The following is a 20,386-nucleotide window of genomic DNA, read 5'->3' as shown; positions in this document are numbered from 1 at the left end:
CGTCACAGATTGACGTCGTCTTGGGGAACGTTTCCCAAGACGACGTTAATCTGTGACGAAACGTGTGTCGGGAGGTTGACGCGCTGACGTCATCGATTTATTTACTATTTTTTTTTGCACTTTATTAGGTATTTTTCTGCTTTATCTTTACATCTTAGGTAATGTCCACATGTGATCCTGAGCCTCCATGATTGAAAGAACTGGAATCTAATAGGTGGGGACAATCAGCTTGGGCAGCAAAGCGGCTAGATGATGTTGAACGTCCTACAGCCAGGAAACGAGGCGAGGCTCTATCTGACTCTCTGCAGCTTCTAATGCACATTGTGAGAAGCCCACAGTGTGTGGTGAAATCAGATTAAGCCATTTTAGTAGAGGAGAGGAGCCGGGAACACTGAGCATGACTCAAGGGAAGGCCCGGGGTCAGAGTGAATGCCGTCACATAATTATTGGTTCTGCAGAACAATAAAGGCTGGATTCAGGCCAGGGTTTGACAAATTTGCTTGGAATCAAGGAGCCAGCTAAAAAAGTTAGAAGCCAAGAAACGCACCCCGTCCCGCCAAGGGCGCGGCTTTGCAGCCTTCTGCAGCCCTAAGCTTCCCCAGGCGCCAGGTCACAATTTCTTGTCGCAATTGCGACCTGGCGCCCGGATTTTGTCGAGGCAAACTAACCTCATTAGTGCCTGCACTGGTATTACCGTATGCCACACACCATACCAAAGTCAACAACATCATCCCAAATACAACATCTACCCAAAAATGTTTTCTTTGTTTACTGTTCCATAAAGCACAGAGAGGGGGGTTCTGACCTACAGAAAGACTTCCGTCAGCAGACACAAAAAGACAGACAAACACCATAAGAATTTCACTTCCTTTTTGCTATAATTAAAAATTACGGATGCACAAAATGTGGAAAAGGTTCTGCAGGCTCTCTTGTTGCTTCATCCCGGGCAAGGGCCACACACCACATGAGCGCGGCAGTGACACATTTCTTATGATTGTCAAACCGGAAAAGGCCACGCCCTCTGTCTTTTTCCACCAAAAAAATAATAGCTACCTCCTGAAAATGACAGTTCCCTACCGGCTTTGTTCTGTTTGTAAACAAAGCGTCTGTTGGAAGGGGGGGGTGGTACCCTGGGGACATCATTGACCAATTATGATGACCATTTTGGGTCAAAGACATCACCCAGGTTACCCAGCTGGTTGGTTGAGCAGCAGGCGTGCGCACAGGGTGTGCCAGGGCACACCCTAATCACGCTGTGCAGATTCCCCCTGCTTCTTGGCTGTAGAGAAAGGGACTGAGGAATCTCTGTCCTCAGTCCCTTTCTCTATCGCAAAAGTGAGACATCAGGGGTCCGTTTAAACCCCTGATATTTCACCAAAGCCCCCCAATGGGGCTCCTAAAAAATTGTAAAAAAAAAAAAAATGTAAAAAATAATAAATATAATTGTAAATAAAATAAAAAAATTAACTGCTGACACTGTCCACTGCTCTACCGACACTGTCCACTGCTCTACCGACACTGTCCACTGCTCTACCGACACTGTTCACTGCTCTACCGACACTGTTCACTGCTCTACCGACACTGTTCACTGCTCTACCGACACTGTTCACTGCTCTACCGACACTGTTCACTGCTCTACCGACACTGTTCACTGCTCTACCGACACTGTTCACTGCTCTACCGACACTGTTCACTGCTCTACCGACACTGTTCACTGCTCTACCGACACCGTTCACTGCTCTACCGACACCGCTCACTGCTCTACCGACACCGTTCACTGCTCTAGCGACACCGTCCTCTGCTCTACCGACACCGTCCTCTGCTCTACCGACACCGTCCTCTGCTCTACCGACACCGTCCTCTGCTCTACCGACACCGTCCTCTGCTCTACCGACACCGTCCTCTGCTCTACCGACACCGTCCTCTGCTCTACCGACACCGTCCACTGCTCTACCGACACCGTCCACTGCTCTACTGACACCGTCCTCTGCTCTACTGACACCGTCCTCTGCTCTACTGACACCGTCCACTGCTCTACTGACACCGTCCACTGCTCTACTGACACCGTCCACTGCTCTACTGACACCGTCCTCTGCTCTACTGACACCGTCCTCTGCTCTACTGACACCGTCCACTGCTCTACTGACACCGTCCTCTGCTCTACTGACACCGTCCTCTGCTCTACTGACACCGTCCTCTGCTCTACTGACACCGTCCTCTGCTCTACTGACACCGTCCTCTGCTCTACTGACACCGTCCTCTGCTCTACTGACACCGTCCTCTGCTCTACTGACACCGTCCTCTGCCCTACTGACACTGTTGTGTCAGTAGGGCAGTGGACGGTGTCAGTAGAGCAGTGGATGGTGTCAGTAGAGCAGAGGACGGTGTCAGTAGAGCAGTGGACGGTGTCAGTAGGGCAGAGGTTGGTGTCAGTAGAGCAGTGGACAGTGTCGGTAGTTAATTTTTTATTTTATTTTTTATTACTTTTTTTTACAATTATATTTATTATTTTTTACATTTTTTTTTTTTACAATTTAATAGGAGCCCCATTGGGGGGCTTTGGTGAAATATCAGGGGTTTAAACGGACCCCTGATGTCTCACTTTTGAGATAGAGAAAGGGACTGAGGACAGAGATTCCTCAGTCCCTTTCTCTACAGCCAAGAAGCAGGGGGAATCTGCACAGCATGATTAGGGTGTGCCCAGGCACACCTGGCACACCCTGTGCGCACGCCTGCTGCTATTCTCATCGCAAATGACTGGTCCCCGCCAGCAGCTGTAGGTCAGTGTCACAGCGTGGGGGAAGTCTATGGAAATAAGATGTAACATACAGTAGGTATAGATCGCCTTATTCATCATTCACTGGGCAAAACAGTTAATCTTTGCAGTGGGGGAGGGTAAAGTTATTTTTTTTCTGGAGTTCAGCTTTAAAAATAGAATGTTAAAGGTTTCACCTGTCCAGGAAGAGGAGGAGCCCGGCGTTCTGCTGAGTCCATGCAGACATCTCTCCAGAGCATGCTGAATCCTGTCCTCGGTACAGGATGTGTTCTGCATCTTAAGACATGTCCTGAAAGGAAAGAGACACCCCGTTACACGCCGTGCAACTTGCTACTTTGATGACATCACACCTTCAGACTAGTATGGTGATACCTAGGAAATATCGGGATTTGCCCCTGAGCCTCTCTGGCAATTAAATAGCAATACTCATACCCAGTCACAATCGGCGGCAATTGATTTTCCTTTTTCCCTACTACTCACACGCTTTAGGACATTTAAGGTAGAGCCCATGAAACCTACCAGTATGTTGTTTTTTTTTGGACTGTGATGAAATTTGAACTATTGAGGGAAACCCAAAGAAACACAGAAGAAACTAGTGGGGTTTGACTGCAGGACCCAGAGCTGTAAGGCAGGAGATCAAGAGATGGATCCATCAGATCCCATCACCAAAGGATCTGAGATTTAAAGACCACACCACCGAAAGACCTCATGTGCAAAGATCCCACCACAAAGGAACTCAAGTACAGGAAACTTTCCCCACAAATGGGATACAAGTTCAGAGATCCCAACACCAGAGGAACTCCATTACACAGAACCTCAAATGCACTCAAGTTCTGGGATCCCACCGCTAAAGGAACATGTGTGTAGAGATCCCACCACCAGAGGAATTCAAGTTCAGAGATCCCACCACCAAAGGAACTCAGGTGTAGCGATCTCGCCACAAAGGAACTCAAGTATAGGGAACCCATCTCCAAAGGCACTCAAGTTCAAAGAGCCCACCACCAAAAGGAACACATGTGTAGAGATCCCACCATCAGAGATCTCCCTGCCAAAAGGAACTCCGATAGAGAGGTCTCACCACAAAACGAACTCAAGTACAGGGAACCCATCTCCAAACGGCACTCAAGTTCAGAGATCCCACCACCAAAGGAACACATGTGTAGAGATCCCACCACCACCGGCGGAGCTCAAATTCAAAGATATGCCCACCAAAGGATCTCAGGTGCAGAGATCCCACTACAAAAGAACTGAAGCACAGAGAACCCACCCCAAAGGGGATACAAGTTCAGAGATCCAACCACCAAAGGAACTCAGGTGTAGAAATCCCACCACCAAAGGAACTTTAAATATATTAATACTTCCACCAAAGAAACTCCGGTTCAGAGATCCCAACACCAGAGGAACTCAGGTGCATGCCCACTCAGAGATCCCACCACACAGGAACTCAAGCACACAGAACCCATCTCCAAAGGCACTCAAGCTCAGAGATCCCACCACCAAAGGAACACATGTGTAAAGATCCAATCACCACCAGAAGAACTCAAGTTCAGAGATCTCCCCACCAAAGGAACTCCGGTTCAGAGATCCCATCACCAAAATAAGTGAAGTACAGGAAACCCAATCCAAAAGGGATACAAGTTCAAAGATCCAAACACCAAGAGATCTTAGGTGCAGAAATCCCACCACCCAGTAACACACTTGACCAGCTTCTACCATTACTAGAGGAACTCAGGTTAAGAAATCTCCCCGCCAAAGGAACTCAGATAGAGAGGTCTCACCACCAAGGAACTTAAGTACAGGGAACCCATCTCCAAAGGCACTTAAGATCCCACCACCAAAGGAACACACGTGTAGAGATCCCACCACCACCGGAACTCAATTTCAAAGATCTCCCCTCCAAAGGAACTCAGGTGCAGAGATCCCACTACAAAAGAACTGAAGCACAGGGAACCTACCCTGAAGGAGATACAAGTTCAGAAATCCCACCACCAAAGGAACTTGAATACATTAATACCACCATCAAAAAACTCAGGTTCAGAGATCCCAACACCAGAGGAACTCAGGTGCATGCCCACTTACAGAGATCCCACCACACAGGAACTTAAGCACACAGAACCCATCTCCAGAGGCACTTAAGCTCAGAGATCCCACCACCAAAGGAACACGTGTAAAGATCCAATCACCACCAGAGGAACTAAGGTTCAGAGATCTCCCCACCAAAGGAACTCAGGTTCAGAGATCCCATCACCAAAATAAGTGAAGTACAGGAAACCCAATCCAAAAAGGGATACAAGTTCAAAGATCCAAACACCAAGAGATCTCAGGTGCAGAAATCCCACCACCAAAATACCACACGTGACCAGCTTCTACCATCACCAGAGGAACTCAACTTCAGAGATCTCCCTCAGGTGCAGGGGTCCCACCACCAAAAGAGGAACTCAAGTGTAAAGATCCCGGGCCAGATTCATGATGGACTTACGACGTCGTATCTCCACGTACGCCGTCGTAAGTCCGAATCCGAGCCGTTGTATCTATGCGCTTGATTCATAGAATCAGTTACGCATAGATTTGGGCAAGATACGAGCGGCGTAAGTCTCCTACGCCGTCGTATCTTGGGGTGCATATTTACGCTGGGCGCTAGGTGACGCTTCCGTTGATTTCCGCGTCGAATATGTAAATTAGGTAGATACGCCGATTCACGAACGTACTTGCGCCCGTTACGTTAGGCTTACGTCCGGCGTAAAGTTACCCCTGCTATATGAGGCGCAGCCAATGCAAAGTGGACATCGGCACAAGCGTATCTTCTTACGTTGTTTACGTAAGTCGTACGTGAATGGGGCTGTGCGTAGGTTATGTTCACGTCACAGGCATTGAGCCGGCGTAACTTAGGGAAAAAATTTGACGTGATACTGAGCAATGCGCGCGCATGCGCCATTCTTTAAGCGCGTCATTTACGTGGGGTCACGATTGATTTACATACAACACGCCCACCTCTTCCACATTTGAATTAGACGGGCTTACGCCGACCAATTTACGCTACGCTGCCGCAACTTACAGAGCAAGTGCTTTGTGAATACTGCACTTGCCCATCTAAGTTGCGGAGGCGTAGCGTAAATAGGATACGCTACGCCAGAAGAAAGATACGCGCTCCTACGTGAATCTAGCCCCCCATCTCTACAAAAGATACAAAAGTTACAGGCAGCCACCAAATACTGAAATATCATTTTGGGTGACGCATACCTCCTCTAGTTCCGGTAGCAACACACAGTTTGTCCTGTTCTGAAGCCCAGGCTACCCTCTTCTACAGCTGGTGGTGAAATCTGTGGCCATGGTATAACATTGGGGAAATGTTCTATGAGTCAGAACTATGAATGGGACTTTATCCCGCATTCTGTACCGCAATGCAGGTCACGTGACTTGTCAGGACCATCCAAACTTGCAGCATTCTCTACTTCCTGCGCAAACCACGCAAACGATTGCCTGGCAGAGATCACCACAGTGCAGAAGCGGAACCCGAGCAACACAGGAAGGGTTAAAAAAAAAAAAAATTGCATGTATTATTTGAGATGATTAGGATGTGGTCAACCAGTTAATTTTTCCTGAGAAGCTCTGGTCTGTGCTTTTTATTCAGTTTTAATCATTTATAAGAGATTAACCACTTCAATACCGGGCCTATTCTGGCACTCCTCTCATCAAAATCATCTTTTTTTTTTTTTTGCTAGAAAATTACTCAGAACCCCCAAACATTATATATGGGTTTTTTTTAGCAGACACCCTAGGGAATAACATGGCGGTCGTTGCAACTTTTTATCTCGCACAGGAAATTTGCGCTATAATTTTTCAAAAGCCTTTTCATGAATTAAAAAAATAACAAAACAGTAAAGTTAGCCCAATTTTTTTGTAAAATATGAAAGATTATGGTACAGCGAGTAAATAGATACCTAACATGTCACGCTTTAAAATTGCGCACACTCATGGAATGGCGCCAAACTTCGGCACTTAAAAATCTCCATAGGCAACGCTTTGATATTTTTTACAGGTTACCAGTTTTGATTTATAGAGGAGATCTAGTGCTAGAATTGTTGCTGGCACGCTAACGCACGCGGCGATACCTCACATATGTGGTTTAAACGGTGTTTACATATGTCGGCGGGACTTACATGTGCGTTCGCTTCTGCGCGCGAGCTACCGTTATTACTTTTATTCCTATTACAAGGAATGTAAACATCCCTTGTAATAGGAAATGTGTGTGACAGGTCCTCTTTATGGAGAGATGCGGGGTCAGTAAGACCAGTGTTTCTCAACTCCAGTCCTCAAGGCGCCCCAACAGGTCATGTTTTCAGGATTTACCTCCGACGAAACAGCTGTGGTAACTACTAAAGCTGTGAAACTGATCAAATCACCTGTGCAAAATAATGGAAAGCCTGAAAACATGACCTGTTGGGGCGCCTTGAGGACTGGAGTTGAGAAACACTGAGTAAGACCCCGCATCTCTCCTCCAGGCTGGAAAGCATGAGATCGGTGAAAAAAAATTCACTGATCTCATGATCAGTGTTGCTCACTAGCCATAATCGCGGCTTTGTTTACTTACGGGTACCCGGGCGTGACGTCATCACATCGCACCCGGATCCTCCGACGGTCGTGGAGATGACTGGTGACCATCTGGTCACCAGTCATCTCTATGCTTCCTGCCTGCACCGGACGATTCCTTCTCCGGGCCCCCGATGGCACGGGAGAAGCACCGGATGGCGGCGGAAGGGGGGGGATGTCCCCTCCCGCCGCCTATAAGAACGATCAAGCGGCGCCGCTATGATCGTTCTTATGGTGCGCAGGATCGCCGGCTGAAGACATGGATATCTGAATGATGCCTCTAGCTGCAGGCATCATTCAGATATCCCCCGGCAAAGCCCAGGACGTCATATGACGTCCACCCAGGATGGGAGATCCCCTCTGTGGACGTCATATGACAATAGGCCGGTATTGAAGTGGTTAAAAAATAATTTTTGTAAAATGTGAAAGATGATGTTACGCTGAGTAAATAGATGCCCAGCATGTCATGCTTTAAAATTGCTCACACTCATGGAATGGCGCCAAACTTCGGTACCGTATTTGCCGGCATATAAGACAACTCGGCATATAAGACAACTCGGCATATAAGACGACCCCCTAATGTTCTGCTAAAAACTGTGGTTTTGTGGTCTACTCACCGTATTAGAGACGACCCCCTTGTGCGTTTTAATTAAACGAAGAGGCCGCAGCCCCCCCGGTGCTTTTTTAAGGCTGTATGTATTCTGTATATGCGCCGCTCAGCCAATCCCGATGCACTCTGTTGATGACAGAGCATGCTAAGCCTGCTCGGATTGGAGTAACAACCTCTGCCAATCCGAGCAGGCTACATAATGTAGCCTGCTCGGATTGGCAGAGGTTATTACTCCAATCCAATCAGACATGGCAGACTCTAGTTATCAACAGATTGCATCGCCCGCCGGGATTGGCTGAGCGGCGCATATACAGAATACATACAGCCTTACAGAGCACCCAAGCGGCTGCTTCACCCGGCGTAGAAGACGACCCCCGGTTTTTGGCTGTGTAATTCCGGTGTAAAAGGTCGTCTTATATGCCGTAAAATACGCTACTAAAAAATCTCCATAGGCGACGCTTTAAAATGTTTTACAGATTATTAGCCGGATTCAGAAAGAGTTAAGCCGGCGTATCAGTAGATACGCCGGCGTAACTCTGAATCTGCGCCGTCGTACATTTAAGTGTATTCTCAAATTGAGATACACTTAAATGTAGCTAAGATACGACTGCCTGCGCCGTCGTATCTTAGCTGTCTAGTTCCGCCGGCCGCTAGGGGCGTGAACGCTGATTTACGCCTAGAATGCGTAAATCAGCGAGATACGCTGATTCACGAACGTACGCTTGCCCGTCGCAGTAAAGATACGCTGTTTACGTAAGGCGTTTTCAGGCGTAAAGTTAGTTCAACAAAAAGTTGGACTAGCCCATGTTAAGTATGGCCGTCGTTCCCGCGTCAAATTTTGAAATTTTTACGTCGTTTGTGTAAGTCGTCAGTGAATGGGGCTGGACGTAATTTACGTTCACGTCGAAACCAATACGTCCTTGCGGCGTACTTTGGAGCAATGCACACTGGGTTATGTCCACGGGCGGCGCATGCGCCATTCGTTAAAAACGTCAATCACGTTGGGTCACGAGTCATTTACATAAAACACGTCCCTCTGTTCCTCATTTAAATTAGGCGCCCTTACGCCGGCCCATTTACGCTACGCCGCCGTAACTTAGGAGGCAAGTGCTTTGTGAATACAGCACTTGCCTCTGTAACTTACGGCGGCGTAGCGTATATGCCATATGCTACGCCTGCCTAACGTTGCTCCCGCCTACGTGAATCTGGCTATATCAGTTTAGAGTTACAGAGGAGGTCTGGTGCTAGAATTGTTGCTCGTGCTGTAACGCACGCGACGATACCCAGGGCTGGACTGGGACAAAAATTTGGCCCTGGACTTCATCCAGACTGGCCCACTTTGACAGGTCTCTCCCATGGCGGTCGGACAACTCCCGCACCCCCCCCCCCTCCCGGCTCCTCTGTCGTCGTCCCTGCTCCTCTGGTCCTCCCCTGCTTCTTTGTTCCCCCCAGGTGAGTGCTGCGGGGAGGGAGAGGAGGTGAGCGCTGCGGGAAGGGAAGAGACAGAGGAACGGAGGGGGGCGGCGGGCCGCTGTCACTGAAGCCGGCCCACCGGGAAACTCCCTGTAGTCCCAATGGCCAGTCCTTCCCTGGCGACACCTCACATGTGTGGTTTAAACGGCGTTTACATATGTGGGCGGGACTTGTGTGCGTTCGCTTCTGAGCGCGAGCTACCGGGGACGGGGGCGTTTTTGTAATTGTAAATCTCCAACATGTATTCATGGGGGAAGAAAATAAAAATGTATTTATGGAGACTTGGAAATGTATTAAAATCTTCAGGTTCCTGCACTTGCACCTTATCTTTGAACCAGGCGAGTTTCGAGTTTTTTGTCCGCCCATTTCTGCGATTTTCTACGCTTAGGATGTCTGGGGGTTGTGCGGGTCCATGAGAAGAAGGCCTCGCCTTGCCTTTGTAATAAAAGACGTGTCCAGCTCATTCATATATTGTTGGTTTTGTATTCATTAAGCTGTTTATAAACTCCATAATGAGATTCGCTATTGGCAGCCAAATCACTTTTTCCTTCCGGCTCCCAGACACCGGCGTAGGGAATTGGAACCTTCCTTCACACAATGCCAGACTTCCCTTTCCCGAGCCGCTTACAATGAGACGGCCCTTCTGGACAGCAAGACGAGCGGGGGGTGTGTTCTCTCCTCCAATCAGACCCATTCAAGGTGACCCCAGATTGACGGTATAATGGGGGGCAAGCGACCCACCGGGGGTCATACACTTTGCCTGCTTGGTATTAACTGCCCCGGCAGCCAAACAGGATACGTTGGGCGGATGTTCAACCTTTATTTAAAATATATACAGAATTAAAGGTAGTCCATTGTGCGCCTCTCTGGTGCATAATTATTTTTTGGATGCTTTTTTTTTTTTTATCCTGTTCATTAAGTCACACATTAACCACTTAAGACCCGGACCAATATGCAGGTAAAAGGACCAGGCCCCTTTTTGCGATTCGGCACTGCGTCGCTTTAACTGACAATTGCGCGGCGGTGCGACGTGGCTCCCAAACAAAATTAGCGTCCTTTTTTCCCCACAAATAGAGCTTTCTTTTGGTGGTATTTGATCACCTCTGCGGTTTTTATTTTTTGCGCTATAAACAAAAATAGAGCGACAATTTAGAAAAAAATACAATATTTTTTACTTTTTGCTATAATAAATATCCCCCAAAAATATATAAAAAAAGTTTTTTTCCCTCAGTTTAGGCCGATACGTATTCTTCTACCTATTTTTGGTTAAAAAAATATCGCAATAAGCGTTTACCGATTGTTTTGCGCAAAATTTATAGCGTTTACAAAATAGGGGGATCATTTTTTTGCATTTTTAATAATAATTATTTTTTTACTACTAATGGCGGCGATCAGCGATTTTTTTTTCACGACTGCGACATTATGGCGGACACTTCGGATACTTTTGACACATTTTTGGGACCATTGTCATTTTCACAGCAAAAAGTGCTATAAAAATGCACTGACTACTGTGAAAATGACAATTGCAGTTTGGGAGTTAACCACTAGGGGGCGCTGAAGGGGTTAAGTGTGACCTCAAGTGTGTTTCTAACTGTGGGGGGGCGGGGCTGGACGCGTGACGTCATTGATCGTCTTTCCCTATATCAGGGAACAGACGATCAATGACGGCGCCACTGTGAAGAACGGGGAAGGTGTGTTTACACTCACCTCTCCCCGTTCTTCAGCTCCTGTCACCGATCGCGGGACTCCGGCGGCGATCGGGTCCCACGGCCACGGAGCTTCGGACCGGGCGCGCGCGTGACCCACGGCTGGGCACTTAAAGAGGACATACAGGTACGTGATTGTGCCCAGCCGTGCCATTCTGCCGACGTATATCGGCGTTAGGCGGTCCTTCATTTGCAGCTGCAAGAGCGTCCTTGTTGAATTTTTATACAGAATCTTGCAGATGTTATAACCGAAATGGTCCGAGGACTTAAGTAACCCGTCCTATGGGCATCCCACACCCCTTCCCCAACCAAGTTATTCCCCCCAAATAAACAAAAACAACGCAAAGGACTGTTCGTTGTCTACTGGAGAGAGCTGTATGGAGGTCTGGCAGCGGGGTGAACATGGTGGATGTTGGTAACTAGTAGCAACCATTCGCTACAAGTGTTTTTACATATTTGTCTTGAGCGTTCTTATACAAAGTTAGGCACTTTTTTTTCGGGGGAGGGGGGGGGGGGGTGTTATTTTAGGTTTTGGAAGGAGGTCAGACTGATTAGTATCTGCGTGCTTGTGTGTTTGTCAGACATCAAAGATTTTTTTGGGGTTGGTTACCCATCCTGTTTAGTTGTGCGGTGCGGCACAATACGGGGAGGAGTGGTTTAGATACGGAGGTCGCCGCCTAGCAGAGAGAGAGAAACTCAAACCACAAAAACACGAATCTGACACAACACCACCGAGTGAAAAACACAAGCCGGTCACGTAACACTGGAGTTCAGAAAAGTGTGCAATCTTATCTGAAGGCCACAGCTTGGCTTACGTCTTGTGGTCGGGGTACCAGTAGCCATTCGAGGGGAGCTATGGACAATCGTTGTGGAGAAAAGATTGCAACATAAACTTGCAAAATGAGAGTGGCCATCAGTATAGACAACCTCAATTCTTATATCTGAAGGACGATATCCATCATCCAGGAAAAGCAATTTTACTTGAGTCTTTCTTCGGGATTGGGCAGCTCAGGGGTTTTATCATTTGTTGGAGAAGACCAAAGACTTACGATTATTCTCCATTCCAACAACTATCAGTACTATGGACAGCAGTTCTGTTATTTCCGTCTGTAACCAATACATTGGACCACAATCATTACATTTGCATAAAAACATAAGTACCAATGAAAATAGTGTATTTAAGCTTTAATCACCAATTTGAACCAGAAGATAAACTTAGAACAACTTTTCCGATTTCAGGGAACCCCTCCTAATAGTTACTATATTCACAGCTCAAGGTACATTAGTCTAGTGATCAGTGGGAAGAATGTCCCTTACATTGGTGATCAGTGAGAAGAATGTCCCTTACATTGGTGATCAGTGAGAAGAATGTCCCTTACATTGGTGATCAGTGGGAAGAATGTCCCTTACATTGGTGATCAGTGGGAAGAATGTCCCTTACATTGGTGATCAGTGAGAAGAATGTCCCTTACATTGGTGATCAGTGAGAAGAATGTCCCTTACATTGGTGATCAGTGAGAAGAATGTCCCTTACATTGGTGATCAGTGGGAAGAATGTCCCTTACATTGGTGATCAGTGGGAAGAATGTCCCTTACATTGGTGATCAGTGGGAAGAATGTTCCTTACATTGGTGATCAGTGGGAAGAATGGGCCAGATCCTCAAAAGAGATACTCCGACTTAACTGCTGTTCAGTCTGTGTGTAACTTTGGAAACGATCCTCAAAAGGCTTTTTCCAAAGTTAGACAGAAGATCCGGCATGTGTAATTGAATTACACTGCCGAATCTTAGGATGCAGTACCGCATCCGCCGATGGGGGCATTTCGAGTCGAAATGCCGTTGCTAGTATGCAAATTAGCACTTAAGGCGATCCACAAAGCTTTCTAGCTTCCTTTTTGCGCCGTAAGTGTTATTTTGCAAGTGTAAAATTAGGGCTGGTTCTACAAAGTGTAAAGTTAGTCACACCTTGTAAAGGCCCATTCCAGCGACGGCATTTGGTATGCTTTCCCGAGGGAGAACTCCACGTCAATTTGTAAAAACAAAACCGGCATGGGTTCCCCCCCAGGAGCATACCAGGCCCTTAGGTCTGGTATGGGTTGTAAGGGGACCCCCCCTACGCCGAAAAATCGACGTAGGGGTCCCCCTACAATCTATACCAGACCCGTATCCAAAGCACGCTACCCGGCCGGCCAGGAATGGGAGTGGGGACGAGCGAGCGCCCCCCCCCCTCCTGAGCCGTGCCAGGCCGCATGCCCTCAACATGGGGGGGTTGGGTGCTCTGCGGCAGGGGGGCGCACTGCGGGCCCCCCCACCCCAGAGCACCCTGTCCCCATGTTGATGAGGACAGGACCTCTTCCCGACAACCCTTGCCATTGGTTGTCGGGGTCTGCGGGCGGAGGCTTATCGGAATCTGGGAGTCCCCTTTAATAAGGGGGCCCCCAGATACCGGCCCCCCACCCTAAGTGAATGGATATGGGGTACATCGTACCCCTATCCATTCACCTGGAGGCAAAAAGTAAAAGTTAATAAACACACAACACAAGGCTTTTTAAAATATTTTATTATTCTGCTCCGGATGCCCCCCCTGTCTTCGTTATTAGCTCAATTACCAGGGGGGGCTTCTTCTTCCGCTCTCCGGGGGTCTTCCGCTCTCCGGGGGTCTTCTCCGCTCTCCGGGGGGGGCTTCTCCGGACTCCGGGGGGCTTCTTCCATCTTCTCCCCTCTTCCGCTCTTGACTCGGCGAACCCCGGTTCTTCTGCAGCTCTCCGGTGCCTTCTTCTTCAGCGCTGGCTGCCTGCTATGTTTGTGTGTTAGCTCGATTTCAAACAGGCAGCCAGCGCGGTCTTCTGTGGCGTCAGGGTCTTCTGGTCTTCTCTTCCTTTCTTCCGATGTTGCCTCGTCGCCTGTTGTCGCTGTAATGATGGAAGCGCGCCTTGCATCCCATTTATATAGGCATCACCGTCCCATCATGCTCCGGTAGGTACCCACGTGGTGGGTGCACGTGGGTACCTACCGGAGCATGATGGGACGGTGATGCCTATATAAATGGGATGCAAGGCGCGCTTCCATCATTACAGCGACAACAGGCGACGAGGCAACATCGGAAGAAAGGAAGAGAAGACCAGAAGACCCTGACGCCACAGAAGACCGCGCTGGCTGCCTGTTTGAAATCGAGCTAACACACAAACATAGCAGGCAGCCAGCGCTGAAGAAGAAGGCACCGGAGAGCTGCAGAAGAACCGGGGTTCGCCGAGTCAAGAGCGGAAGAGGGGAGAAGATGGAAGAAGCCCCCCGGAGTCCGGAGAAGCCCCCCCCGGAGAGCGGAAGACCCCCGGAGAGCGGAAGAAGAAGCCCCCCCTGGTAATTGAGCTAATAACGAAGACAGGGGGGGCATCCGGAGCAGAATAATAAAATATTTTAAAAAGCCTTGTGTTGTGTGTTTATTAACTTTTACTTTTTGCCTCCAGGTGAATGGATAGGGGTACGATGTACCCCATATCCATTCACTTAGGGTGGGGGGCCGGTATCTGGGGGCCCCCTTATTAAAGGGGACTCCCAGATTCCGATAAGCCTCCGCCCGCAGACCCCGACAACCAATGGCAAGGGTTGTCGGGAAGAGGTCCTGTCCTCATCAACATGGGGACAGGGTGCTCTGGGGTGGGGGGGCCCGCAGTGCGCCCCCCTGCCCCAGAGCACCCAACCCCCCCATGTTGAGGGCACGCGGCCTGGCACGGCTCAGGAGGGGGGGGGGGGGCGCTCGCTCGTCCCCACTCCCTTCCTGGCCGGCCGGGTAGCATGCTTTGGATACGGGTCTGGTATGGATTGTAGGGGGACCCCCTACGTCAATTTTTCGGCGTGGGGGGGTCTCCTTACAACCCATGCCAGACCTAAGGGCCTGGTATGCTCCTGGGGGGGAACCCATGCCGGTTTTTTCTTTGAAAATTGGCATGGAGTTCTCCCTCAGGAATGCATGCCGCTGTCATTTTTTTTTTTCCCCGACGCAACTTTAAGCCGTCGCGATCCTCAAAACTCGGCGTAACGTAACTTCGCACATGCGCAGTACGGCCGGCGCGGGAGCGCGCCTCATTTAAATGGGACTCGCCCCATTTGAATAGGAACGCCTTGCGCCGGCGGAATTTTAGTTACACAGCCTGAAATTTCTAGATAAGTGCTTTGTGGATCAGGCACTTAGGTAGAAACTTTAAGGCAGTGTAACTTAAATTGGATTTTTTAAGTTACGTCAGGTTTTTGTGGATCTGGCCCCAAGTTCCTTACATTGGTGATCAGTGAGAAGAATGTCCCTTACATTGGTGATCAGTGAGAAGAATGTCCCTTACATTGGTGATCAGTGAGAAGAATGTCCCTTACATTGGTGATCAGTGGGAAGAATGTCCCTTACATTGGTGATCAGTGGGAAGAATGTCCCTTACATTGGTGATCAGTGAGAAGAATATTCCTTACATTGGTGATCAGTGTGAAGAATGTCCCTTACATTGGTGATCAGTGGGAAGAATGTTCCTTACATTGGTGATCAGTGAGAAGAATGTTCCTTACATTGGTGATCAGTGGGAAGAATGTCCCTTACATTGGTGATCAGTGGGAAGAATGTCCCTTACATTGGTGATCAGTGAGAAGAATGTTCCTTACATTGGTGATCAGTGAGAAGAATGTTCCTTACATTGGTGGTCAGTGAGAAGAATGTCCCTTACATTGGTGATCAGTGAGAAGAATGTCCCTTACATTGGTGATCAGTGAGAAGAATGTCCCTTACATTGGTGATCAGTGAGAAGAATGTCCCTTACATTGGTGATCAGTGGGAAGAATGTTCCTTACATTGGTGATCAGTGAGAAGAATGTTCCTTACATTGGTGATCAGTGGGAAGAATGTCCCTTACATTGGTGATCAGTGGGAAGAATGTCCCTTACATTGGTGATCAGTGAGAAGAATATTCCTTACATTGGTGATCAGTGTGAAGAATGTTCCTTACATTGGTGATCAGTGAGAAGAATGTCCCTTACATTGGTGATCAGTGGGAAGAATGTTCCTTACATTGGTGATCAGTGAGAAGAATGTCCCTTACATTGGTGATCAGTGGGAAGAATGTTCCTTACATTGGTGATCAGTGGGAAGAATGTTCCTTACATTGGTGATCAGTGGGAAGAATGTCCCTTACATTGGTGATCAGTGAGAAGAATGTCCCTTACATTGGTGATCAGTGAGAAGAATGTTCCTTACATTGGTGATCAGTGAGAAGAATGTCCCTTACATTGGTGATCAGTGGGAAGAATGTCCCTTACATTGGTGATCAGTGAGAAGAATGTTCCTTACATTGGTGATCAGTGGGAAGAATGTTCCTTACATTGGTGATCAGTGAGAAGAATGTCCCTTACATTGGTGATCAGTGGGAAGAATGTCCCTTACATTGGTGATCAGTGAGAAGAATGTCCCTTACATTGGTGATCAGTGAGAAGAATGTTCCTTACATTGGTGATCAGTGAGAAGAATGTCCCTTACATTGGTGATCAGTGGGAAGAATGTCCCTTACATTGGTGATCAGTGAGAAGAATGTCCCTTACATTGGTGATCAGTGAGAAGAATGTTCCTTACATTGGTGATCAGTGAGAAGAATGTCCCTTACATTGGTGATCAGTGAGAAGAATGTTCCTTACATTGGTGATCAGTGAGAAGAATGTTCCTTACATTGGTGATCAGTGGGAAGAATGTCCCTTACATTGGTGATCAGTGAGAAGAATGTCCCTTACATTGGTGATCAGTGAGAAGAATGTCCCTTACATTGGTGATCAGTGAGAAGAATGTTCCTTACATTGGTCCCTTACCAATGTAAGGAACAAAAATTCCTAAAACAATTTCTTATTACAAAAGGAAAAAAATATATTAACATTGTACTAATAAAAGCATAAAGTTAGTGTTCATTGAAAGTGAGGCAGGCCATCTATATATACTTCAACAGTATTTCTTTGCTACTATGTCAAGAGGTTGACGCGTTTCACCAACATTGCTTCCTCAGGACCTCAATTTCTTGACCATAAAGAAAGACGTTGTTCATAGTGGGAAGAACACCCCTTCTCCAGATAGCTAAAAAATATCATTAGTGGGGTGGATTCAGGTACGACTTGCGCCGTCTTACCGTTAAAACGGTACGCTGCGCCTCCGTAAATTACCTGCGCTACGCTTCATTCACGAAGCAGTAGCTCCGTAATTTGCGTGGGCGCTCCGTAAAAATAGCCGGCGTAAGTGCGCGTAATTTAAATGATCCCGTAGGGGGCGTGGATCATTTAAATTAGGCGCATTCCCGCACCAAACGTAGTGCGCATGCTCCGTCGGGAAACTTTCCCGACGTGCATTGCGGCAAATGACGTCGCCAGGACGTCATTTGCTTTAACGTGAACGTAAATGGCGTCCAGCGCCATTCACGATTCACTTAAGCAAACGACGTAATTTTCAAACATCGCGACGCGGGAACGACGGGTATACTTAGCATTGGCTGCCCCTGCTAATAGCAGGAGCAGCCTTACGCGGAACCCGACGAACGCAAACGACGTAAACTGCGTACGCAGAGCGCGCATATGGTTGTGAATCGGCGTTAGTATGCAATTTGCATACTCTACGCTGACCACTACGGGAACGCCACCTAGCGGCCATCGTAAGAATGCAGCCTACGATATGACTGCATAAAGAGCCTTATGCCAGTCATATCTTAGGCTGCAGTCGGCGTATCGACCTTTCTGAATCAGGAGCATTCGATACGCCAGCGCAACTAAGCAATTGCGCTGCGTAACTATGGATACGCAGACGCAATTGCTTACTGAATTCACCCCAGTGTTACTAGGAACTTATCTGAGAGGTAGAAATTGCTCAGTGCTCAAGGAACCCCCCAACAACCTCTGGAGGAACCCCTCGAGTTCCACAGAACCCTGGCTGAGAAAGGCTGGTCTATACATTTCTGAACTGGTGGCATGAAGCTAAAAAAAACAGTTGTCTGATGTGGGCAACAAAAGGTGGTGATTTTTCAGCACCCGATAAATCAGACTTTGGTTGAGTAGAACATCTGGGTACAATGCAGAGGATGTCATTGAGGAACTGAATATCCTGTTGTGTCCGGAGCTCGGCTGACGGGCCTCAGTGGGTCTTCTTAGCACTGGGAACACGAGCGCTGGAATTTCATTAAATAGAAACTGCATTAGTAGGGGGCACTGGACCGGGGACTGAAAGAGGAGGTTGTGGTTCATTTGTCCTCAAAGCTCCACAGAGTAGTCCTCAAAAATGTAAAAAAAAAAACAAGACCACAACAACACTAATGTCGCGTACACACGATCGGAATTTCCACCAACAAATGTTCGATGGGAGCTTTTTTTCAGAAATTCCGACATGTGTAGGCTCCATCGGACATTTGCTGCCGGAGGGTGTAAAAAAAAAAGGCGCCAATGTGAAATAAAAGTGATGTTAGTCGTGAAATAAAAATGGCGCCAATGTGAAATAAAAGTGATGTTGGGTGTACAATAAAAATAGTGCAGATGTGAAATAAAAATGGGGTGGGGTGTAAATTAAAAATGGCCGCAATGTGAAATAAAAATGGCTGGCGCCGGGTGTACAATAATAATAATGCCGGGTGTGAAATAAAAAGCGCTGATGTGAAATAAAAATGACTGACGCCGGGTGAAATAAAAATGGCGCCCGGCGTGATTTAGAACCAGTGAACAGAACACAGCCCCGGTGTGCGGTGCCTCGGCTCATGTAGCAGCACCTCCCTCCGTTCTGCTCTCTCGCTCTTCCTCTCCTCCTCACCACCTTTCGGTGTCGCTATGGAGAGAAGACATGCTTTGAAGCGCTGAGGTTTCCTGTTCAATGTTAGCGCGGCTACAATTCGAAGAAAACTTTTGCATTCTGGATCTTGCAGAAGGGGACGTGAGTTGTCACCGCAAAATGGAATTTTTGCCTTTGATGACAACTCGGCGGGGGAGGCGAGGGAGAAGGTATCGGTGAATATCATAGATGACGAATACGCTGAGCAGGCTGGCGATCGCTTTTATTTATAGAAAGGGGAAGTTTTATAGGACATGGTCCCTGAGGTCTTGTATGATGGTTCCTGATACATTGGGTTCCTTTCACTGTTAGGGAGGGTAAAATCTGACATCTAGGACACAATTACCCTCCTTTAGGCCCATCTTCAAAACACATTTGTTCCCGGGTCTGTACACCCGCTGTGCCCATTATGAGGGGTTCCCACCATCCCTGTGCTGAGTTCCCGGGTCTGTACACCCGCTGTGCCCATTATGAGGGGTTCCCAGCATCCCTGTGCTGAGTTCCCGGGTCTGTACACCCGCTGTGCCCATTATGAGGGGTTCCCACCATCCCTGTGCTGAGTCCCCGGGTCTGTACACCCGCTGTGCCCATTATGAGGGGATCCCTGTGCTGAGTTCCCGGGTCTGTACCCCCCGCTGTGCCCATTATGAGGGGTTCCCACCATCCCTGTGCTGAGTTCCCCGGGTCTGTACACCCGCTGTGCCCATTATGAGAGGTTCCCACCATCCCTGTGCTGAGTTCCCGGGTCTGTACACCCGCTGTGCCCATTATGAGGGGTTCCCACCATCCCTGTGCTGAGTTCCCGGGTCTGTACCCCCGCTGTGCCCATTATGAGGGGTTCCCACCATCCCTGTGCTGAGTTCCTGGGTCTGTACACCCGCTGTGCCCATTATGAGGGGTTCCCACCATCCCTGTGCTGAGTTCCCGGGTCTGTACACCCGCTGTGCCCATTATGAGAGGTTCCCACCATCCCTGTGCTGAGTTCCCGGGTCTGTACACCCGCTGTGCCCATTATGAGGGGTTCCCACCATCCCTGTGCTGAGTTCCCGGGTCTGTACACCCGCTGTGCCCATTATAAGGAGTTTTCACCATCCCTGTGCTGAGTTCCCGGGTCTGTACACCCGCTGTGCCCATTATGAGGGGTTCCCACCATCCCTGTGCTGAGTTCCCGGGTCTGTACCCCCCGCTGTGCCCATTATGAGGGGTTCCCACCATCCCTGTGCTGAGTTCCCGGGTCTGTACACCCGCTGTACCCCATTATGAGGGGTTCCCACCATCCCTGTGCTGAGTTCCCGGGTCTGTACACCCGCTGTGTCCCATTATGAGGGGTTCCCACCATCCCTGTGCTGAGTTTTCACTTGTAAGTAATTGGTAAACATGGAGAAAAATTCTAGTTGGGCCTGACTT

At 48.4% G+C, this 20,386-nt stretch overlaps 1 protein-coding gene across 2 annotated transcripts in view; it reads right to left on the bottom strand.

Annotated features, from left to right (window-relative positions):
• Positions 1-20,386, bottom strand: part of PIK3R5 (phosphoinositide-3-kinase regulatory subunit 5) — an 83,672-nt gene that overhangs the window by 42,249 nt on the left and 21,037 nt on the right. For both annotated transcript variants that reach the window (XM_040331125.1, XM_040331126.1), the window contains exon 2: positions 2,953-3,065. In XM_040331125.1, the coding sequence (XP_040187059.1) occupies positions 2,953-3,052 (100 nt within the window). In that variant the 5' untranslated portion in view covers positions 3,053-3,065. The remainder of the gene's footprint in view (positions 1-2,952; positions 3,066-20,386) is intronic.

This window comes from Rana temporaria, chromosome 12, assembly GCF_905171775.1.
Source record: "Rana temporaria chromosome 12, aRanTem1.1, whole genome shotgun sequence".
Taxonomy (NCBI): Eukaryota; Metazoa; Chordata; class Amphibia; order Anura; family Ranidae; genus Rana; species Rana temporaria.
This window is presented reverse-complemented; position numbering and strand designations above follow the sequence as displayed.